General features: G+C 40.4%; 1 protein-coding gene and 1 long non-coding RNA gene across 15 annotated transcripts in view; one reads left to right on the top strand and one right to left on the bottom strand.

The window, feature by feature from the left end:
- The window catches only part of LOC118407785, a 38,084-nt gene extending 34,403 nt beyond the window's left edge, over positions 1-3,681 (top strand). The window contains exon 3 of the long non-coding RNA XR_004830193.1: positions 2,325-3,681. This is a non-coding gene — a long non-coding RNA (uncharacterized LOC118407785). The remainder of the gene's footprint in view (positions 1-2,324) is intronic.
- The window catches only part of LOC118407778, a 134,223-nt gene that overhangs the window by 84,458 nt on the left and 41,234 nt on the right, over positions 1-8,531 (bottom strand). For 5 of the 14 annotated variants that reach the window (XM_035808295.1, XM_035808293.1, XM_035808298.1 and 2 more), the window contains 3 exons: positions 5,160-5,213; positions 4,502-4,543; positions 3,738-3,770 (listed from right to left, as the gene is read on the bottom strand). In XM_035808295.1, the coding sequence (XP_035664188.1) occupies positions 3,738-3,770; positions 4,502-4,543; positions 5,160-5,213 (129 nt within the window). Of the gene's footprint in view, positions 1-3,737; positions 3,771-4,501; positions 4,544-5,159; positions 5,214-6,358; positions 6,397-6,735; positions 7,504-8,531 lie in introns of those variants that run through there. The other 9 variants (XM_035808300.1, XM_035808310.1, XM_035808299.1 and 6 more) reach the window with 7 other exon arrangements.

Genomic DNA, 8,531 nt, shown 5'->3' with positions numbered 1-8,531 from the left:
AGGCCATAGAGAGACTGCTATGGAGGCTAGAGTCAACATCCTACCTATTTTTCCACAGTGACTGACCAAACCATGATGAGGGATGCTTCACAAATAGTTTGACCAAAAACTGATCGAAAGTAACCAGTCAGTAATAAGATAGTACCAATAAACAACGAGCAGCGCCTGGCTTTGTTTAGAAACGAACGCAGTAGATCTAATCCTTCGGCTTGAGATAATTTATCATAGAGAACATGCCGCAGAGCCCAACTTCTTCTGACGGTGCTGGGGCATTCCAGAACGACCTACAGTGCCCCCGTAGCAGATCGATAATTGACGATAATTTCCTTTGTTGCAGTGAAGTGTACTCTCCAAGTAGAGGTTAGGCTTGTATTGTCACAACACAGTAAAACATAGAAAGCCCGATAGAAACGACTAAAAAATCATTAAAAAAAAAAACAGCCGGTTTTGGGGTGATGTTTAGGCTAATTTTTCTCACTATCTTCTCCTATTCCCGTAGATTTTGCCACACGTTTACCGGGTTTTCAGGTGCATCTAGGCGGGATAGCACTAGTGTCGAGGTTGGCACCGTAAGTTTCCCCGGATATTTACCGGCGTGTACACGGCACCCCGTCCTGTCTGTATGTACACTGTCCCCGTGGAGACCCGGGTTGGGTTACCGCAGAACCACAGGGGACCGAGAGCTAACCACATCGTGAAATCCTCATTACTACAGCCCGCACTGACACCTCCCAATCAGTCAATTATTCAGGCTTTATTTTTGTACACATGTACAATTGACTAGACTGACTGACTGACAATTGTTAACCATTAACCCCTATTGATTTTTAATCAATACAAGACGCATTACAAAATAGAAAGCCCCATAACAACGACTAAAAAACTTAAAAACAAAAAAAAACGGAGCCTAACCTCTGCTTAGAGAGTAGTGAAGTGCGGATACCCTGGTGTTGGCGCGTGCTGTCACGCCCAGCATGCCAGAACGACGATAGACAGCGCCAATCTCCAAGCAGATCTTATGGGGGCATAAGATAGCATCATAAGGCTGGGGAAGAAGTTTAGTCGGCAGAGGAGTTTCATTGGCCACCGCGAAGTTCAAAAACCTAAGTGAATACGATCAGTAAAGATGCCAAGTGGCAAACAAGAAAACCTGACACAGGAGGTGTTTATTTAAGCACACTTTTTATTGCAAAATATACATATACACAACAACCAGACCATATAAAGCGTTGTGTGTGTACAACGCACCTACTGACCTAGTCGATACTTGTCTTCGTCTATTCCAGCGATCTCTGGGGAAAGCCCCCGCTGTGAACTGGCGCGGCTCGCCGCGTTTGTCCCAGATTCTGGCTCGGAAAGGTTGTAAAACTATCATCCCAGCTAGTCTCCAAGCAGAGATTGTATCAAAGCTGCCAAAGGAGTATAGCCGGCCAAAGGTAGATAGCCGGCCAAGGGAGTCAAACGGGCACCGGTGACTTGCCAGCTTTGATACTATTTCTAAGGCACCGTAGGGTCTGCTTGGAGACTACATCCCAGCCAGTTTTCACGTAGGAGTAACCCGTAGCAGATAATTGACGATAATTTCCTTGGCTGTACTGAAGTGCGGACCCCGTGGTGTTGGCGCGTGCCCTCACGCCCCCCTCATTAACACGCATTGAAAACGGCTCACTTTCACCAAGTACTTCATTTCACTTACTGCGAACTAATTCATGGGGTCATTGTTTCCGCATCAGGATCATAAAGACTCCATAAACAATTACTCAAGTACCTAAAGACAACCTAAGCATTGTCAGAGAATTAAAACTGGATAATGTATTTTGCGTGATATTGGCATTGTCCCGATATCTTAGTCCCACAAACTAGCGCCCACGTTCCTCAACAGATCGTTGTTGTGCCGAAGTTCAGCCGCTCAGTTTCGAACATCCTTTGAAACTAGCTATAGCCTTACACAGCTTAAGTCGGATAGTTCAAATTTATTGTCAGTTACAAAAGATACCTTTCATTCCTTTTCCATACATAATATCGCCTACCTGATTCCTTATATCCACTTTAATTTATAATGCATTATGTTGCAATGGCTTTGTGCACATAATCTTCTTCAGTTACAAAAGATACCTTTCATTCCTTTTCCATACATAATATCGCCTACCTGATTCCTTATATCCACTTTAATTTATAATGCATTATGTTGCAATGGCTTTGTGCACATAATCTACGTATATGTGTGTAATTGATGAGTGATCACTGCAACTGTTTCCAAAGTTTTCAGTCGTAGGTAGCTAGTGTATAAGCGCTAAACCCTAAATCCGTTCTTCAATTTTCAGAACAACAGGTGATTCGACTGTTCATGGCGAGGAGACATGTGACTGCGGAGACGCTTGCAACTGTCACACTTCCACGTCAAACAAAGAGGAGAACTGTGATATTCCAGTGGGTTGCATCAAAGATGCTATTCGATCAAAACGTGCGTTCGCTGACGATGTGCCGTCTTGAGTGCCGTTCAAAAGGAATTGGAACCTTTTTCATGGACCGAGACCCCGTGCAGCAAGATTCTCCAACACGTCACCTACACGCTTTGAATCCTCCCCACTACGACCGATGCCCCGTTCTCGCACACTGTCTAAACCGTCCACATTGCAACCTGTATATTACGTCAAGTACATGTGATTTCGGTTTGACTACATTTTTCCACGAACAATACATTCAATGGCTTAATCATATTGTGCTAGGGTACTGCCATATGATATTTGTAACACCATAATTCTTGAAATGTGTAATCCAAGATGTAGTGAAGTTGTGATGTCACATGTTGCCAGTAGTCTCTGATTGTTCTTTCTCTCGTGTCCATGTTTGACCACTGAGTTTATACCGCAAACGTTTACACATCGAATTGTATCGAGCACAAGCTGAACTTGAATCGTTTGATAAGGGCCATGTGGATTTAAAACTTGTAATAAGAGCTATCAGTAACAAACGAATAGCTTGAAATACTTTGCTGACAAATGTGCAACAAGGCATTGCTAAAATACAACCGATGATTAGCCATATAATATATACAAGTATAATCAAGCTAGATATAAACTGTAAAGGGTCCATCCCTCTGTACATTGCACCATTTGTATTGTAACCAGTAGTTTTACGTCTTCAGTTGTATAGTTTTGCCTTTTTCCTTGCCAATCAATACACCTAATTGCAATGGACTAAGAGTGCGTAATTTGCGTATGTATGTGTGTGTGATTGCTGATTATATTTGCATATTTATATTTATATTTAAGATTTATCCCAGCTACTGACAGGTCGACCGAGCAAACCTACTGGCTTACCCCAAATACTAGCTGGGCGATCGCCCCCAACTACTAGCAGGGCGATCGCCCCCAACTACCAGCAGGGCGATCGCCCCCAAGTACTGACAGGGCGATCGCCCCCAACTACAGGCAGGGCGACCACCCAAAGCTACCAACAGGGCGATCGCCCCGGACTACAGGCAGGGCGATCGCCCCCAAGTATCCTTCACTTTTGTGAAATCAAGACGACACGACTGGACAATTCAGACTTTGTACGGGGCAATCGCCCCCACAAGTCACTATTCCCAGGACTCGAGTGTCTTGAAAAGTTGCATTCTAATCCAATATGGCTTGATTTTCAAAAAATTTCGCACTGCGTTTTCTGATTATCAAGTCGAAAAAAAAGGAATAAAATGGATTTTCCTTTATTATTTTGGATTCTGTTAAACTTACTCTTGAGCCAGCTCTAGAAGCTCTGCAGCCTCCCTGTAAATTAGGAAGGATTAGTCTATTTGCTTTCAAACGAGCTGGAAAATGCACACACACCCCCCCCTGTGTCATGCTAACACATAAACACACACACACACACACACACACACACACACACACACATACATGTAAAAAAGATTACATACACACACATAACGTTACATTGCTGCCCGCGCACACACATGCACGTGATGATGCACATACACACATGTAAAGTTATTTCACCTTTATCTGCTGGGTAACCTAATAGTATATCCGTTGTAACTGGAATTAAGGAAATCAAGTCCATATTGGGACTTTGGCTTCAAACTACATTTGTACAATATCTGAAAAATATTACAAATTGAATCCATCGTCCATCCACTTCATACCCTTGAATACCCTGATTTTAAAACAATGGATTAAGGTTTCCCGCAGATAAAGGTGAACTGGAGTTATATGTTAAAGCAGATTTTCATTCAGCACCAAGGACAAGGAAAGTTTCTGTATGCAATAGGTAGAAAACTTTGATAACTATATAGACAAGAACTGTTATATGAGCATCTGGGGATTGAAACGTATTCTGAAAGGTACATGTGATTCTTTTAATGAGAGAGAAAATATCTGAGATCGGCCTATGACTACATTGTACATTCTACTTGTTTACCTCAGAAGCTATCTTGAGTAATGTGAAGTTTGCTGTGTATGTTAACCCCCACACAGAAATCATAGTCTTACCATAGTCTTACCTGTTAAATGGAGAGCCATCTTCCCTTTTCTTGAGAAACAATCTGGAATAAGTATAACAGGTGGTGGGGGATTGATATACAAACCATCATATGACTTCATGCAGAAACACCATATAGGCATCCCACAAATCACTGGGGTCTACTCGACAAAAGAAAGTATGTGGCACTTTCACATGTGATCAACTGCAAGCAGTAATTCAAGCAAAGCCATTCTGAAACTGTATTACTAGTACATCTAGTATTGTGAAAAGGAATTCGACAGTTCAATAGGCAACATGAAAAGTGATTAGAATATTGCCCCAACAGTGGCAATGAATGAATACACAGTATTCCATAAACTAGGTGAATTTTCTTCTGTCCTAAAAATACATGAACGGTGCCCAAGTCTGACCAAGCATGGATCTTTCCAAAGTCCTCAATGAAATTTTTATTTCTACTGTTCCTAATTTTGCTTTTACCACAAACCAGTTAATTCAGCTTCAAAGAATATAACTCTTGTACTTTCTCAATATAACATAACAATCTACATCAGACCAGATTGATTTGTGGGATCTATTCTGGCTTTACACCCCATCTAAATAACTGCCACCCCTTCCTCTACACTGCTAGATTATCCACGGTGCCATTGTAGGTTCTTTCTACATGTAACATTACTTACTTGTGAAGAACATACAGGGTCTCCTGTACTGTACCAGTATCTCTCCTCAGACTGCTGGAATAACAGATAGAGACAGTTAAGGTGATAAAATGTCCCTGCACACATTCCTGAAATATGTGTTGTCTTTACTTTTATCTCAGAGTTCAAATTCAGAAATCCATTTTATTGTGTTTGCCTCCTCAATGATAACTTGAAAGCATAGAGACTGATTTTACAAGTAAGTCCTTTTACACTACAGTTGCAATGTTGCCATGAGCAAGATTCAACTGCTCTTTAGGCCACACCAATTTAATTTCTTGGTTCACGGATTTTTTCATAAAAAATGTGGAGCGACAGGGCAAAAAAAAATAAAAATAAAAATTGTAAAATGGTTGGGGTAAAGATAAGGGCTAATCAAAACATAAAGAATAAAAAGTTTTCAGCTTGAAAAAAGTACAAAACACTATTACAGTACAGTAACAGCACCTGTTCGTTGAAAATTACAAAATTAGTGTCAGTTTTTGTTTGTCCCATTCTTCATGAATGAAAAATATAACTGCAATAATAAGACCCACATTTTAAGGAGCTTATGATATAAAGGCCAATTTGCTACACCAGAAAGTTGGTGAATGGTTTCATTAATGGTAATAATTTGCTGAGTGGTGATTTTTATTTTATTTTCCAAAAAATAGGAGCGAGCGAATCCGTGAACCAAGAAATTAAATTGGTGTGGCCTTATACTAGCATAAATATTATAAAGGTCACATTGAGTCAATTGCTTGGTTCAAGGGCTTACTAGTCAGGACATCTCGATGAAGGTTAGACATCCAGGTAAAGTAAGACATGTAAAGTAACAGCAACTGTTACTCAGGCAACTGGGTAGAATTTAGAAATGGTCAGACGTTTCAGACAGTATTCACTCTCTCCAGTCAGTGTACATGGAGTTAATGGAGAAGCAGGATTAAAAGCAAAAATCTGAATTGATATGTTACAGATTCTCATCTATTCACTTACAATAGACTTTCTGAAACATCTGTTTCCAAATTCTATCAAGTAGCTTGAGTAACTGTAAAAATTGTCTTGGTGTGGGCTGAAATATATACATTTGGTCTGATCCCTCCCCATGGGTCTTTTTCTGATTGTTGTGAACATTTGCTACTCTTGACAACAACATCATCATCATCATAACAGCATCATAAACTGACTAAACAGTTTCTTACTGGCTAAAGGAGGTTGCTGCTTCTCCTCCCTGACTCTGCTGAGAGTAGGAAAGGGAACAGACTGGAATGAGAACAAGAACACAAACACAACACAACAGAGCAAGGAAAAGCAAAGGTTAAGAAAAAGAATGTCAAAAGGTGAACGTGTTGATTATAGAATTAATAAAAGTAAACTATGGAAATATATGAAAGTTGGTGTCGTTGGGTCAACTTGTCAGAAATCTCTGAATAGTCGTTGACAAAGTATTAAAGAGGAAAATAAATGCAACGATCTTGGTGTAACTGGGCTGCAAACGAGAATCGGTGTCCAAGGTTCCCATCTAGTAACGTGTTGGTTTGATACCTTGGGAAAAGACCAACAAGGAAGGACAACTTACCTTCATCTTTCGCTCAACAGTTCTCCCGTCTTCTTTTGACAACGTTGTCATCTTTCCTTACGTCGACACAGTCGCGTACACTTCGGAAGTTCAGAAAACAAACTGTCGCAAATTCTCGACTTGTCAGAACGTCAGACCTAGAAAGTACGGGGCGTAAAAAAAGTCAAAATCTGTTAGATATTTCTTAGTGTCTCCGATTTAATCCACAGCTACAATACGTTAATATGCTTGCAGATATTTCAACATATCAGATATATCAACATTTACAAACAAAACTTACTCCCTTCTACTAAGTGTAGAATTGACCTTGAAAAGTTAGTCCCGAACAGCAGAATGAATTTGTTCCTGCTTTATACATATGTGTAGCCAAAACCTTCGGACTTTTAAGAGCTCTTACTACATTTGTGGTGTGTACACAACAGCTAGACGTAAAACTAGGCAAAGACTTGTGACTTTTTACTAGTATTTCAACCCATTTTCTTCGTTTTAAAAAGAGAAAACAAATTTTCTTACCTAGTTCACGGACTGAAACTTGTCATCTGTGTGGAACCCGTGTCCATGGTAACCAGGGTAAACAGAACGAAAAATCGAACGCAAGGAGGAATGATCCTGGATTGTCTCTGTTAGAACTAAAAGAAATTGTCCCAAACAAATATTGCGTTGGCTTATTTCTAAGGTTTAAGCCCCTCTTTAGACTTTAGACTGTTGTTTGTGAACGGGCAGAGGTAATCTACTTGACTTGATCTTTTTTATTGTACACATAAGAACATGTTAGCATTTTTTTTTAATACAACGATCGTTTCATCATTCCTGTTCGGTACCGCGGATGACCACAAGAATAACAACCGGGTTGTGGCGGTGAATAAACTTGGTACTATCTCCCCATTAAACGACAATTCGATATTGTAAACAGGCCCATAAAGAAGGTTGGATAGTTATATCAACTAGATAATAGACTTTTGGTCTATTCCCCCAGCAAGCTGTCTGCAAAATAGTCAAGCCGCTCCGCGTTCATGGAATGGACTACTTTCTCTCGCGGAATGGCTAGAAAAAGCAATACTCTGTATAATCCATGAAACTATTATAATGTTAACAAATTATGAGTCGGTAGATGAGTCACTGACCACCATTGTTACGCTAAAATTCGTTTTTGTTTTCAATTTACATAAACCAAACATTGATACCTGCCGCCAACCCCGGAAAAGGCAAAGATGGGCGATATCCTTGGTGCTGATTCGACATCTCAGTGTTGCACCTGTTGCTCTTGAGAAAGACGCTGGGTGGTGCTTTTTCACCAATGAGTATTTTCACCATATTGATAAGATGATGCTATTTACACTGCTCCAAGACATGAAAATATTGAGCATTCTTCCAGCCTTTCCACGTAGATGTATGTAAAAGTGTCTACTCAAGTGTTGAAAGTAACGCACATTTTGTTTGAAATTTCGGAAGTCCGATCGTAAGGGGTCGCTTTTTTGCGGTTACCGAAGGGTTCGCTTAGCGGTTAGCGGTTATCCCCCAGGTGAGCCTTCATTCGTATGTAGAAAAGTTACAAAGTAATTTTGGGTACTCAAATCACTTTTTACCTTTTGCCCACGGGTTTTACTATGATACTCAAGTGTTGAAAGTAACGCACATTTTGTTTGAAATTTCGGAAGTCCGATCGTAAGGGGTTACCGAAGGGTTCGCTTAGCGGTTAGCGGTTATCCCCCAGGTCAGCCTTCATTCGTATGTAGAAAAGTTACAAAGTAATTTTGGGTACTCAAATCACTTTTTACCTTTTGCCCACGGGTTTC

Source organism: Branchiostoma floridae, unplaced genomic scaffold (assembly GCF_000003815.2).
Source record: "Branchiostoma floridae strain S238N-H82 unplaced genomic scaffold, Bfl_VNyyK Sc7u5tJ_1465, whole genome shotgun sequence".
Taxonomy (NCBI): domain Eukaryota; kingdom Metazoa; phylum Chordata; class Leptocardii; order Amphioxiformes; family Branchiostomatidae; genus Branchiostoma; species Branchiostoma floridae.
Note: the sequence above shows the minus strand (reverse complement) of the source record. Positions and strands in the feature narration are given on the sequence as shown.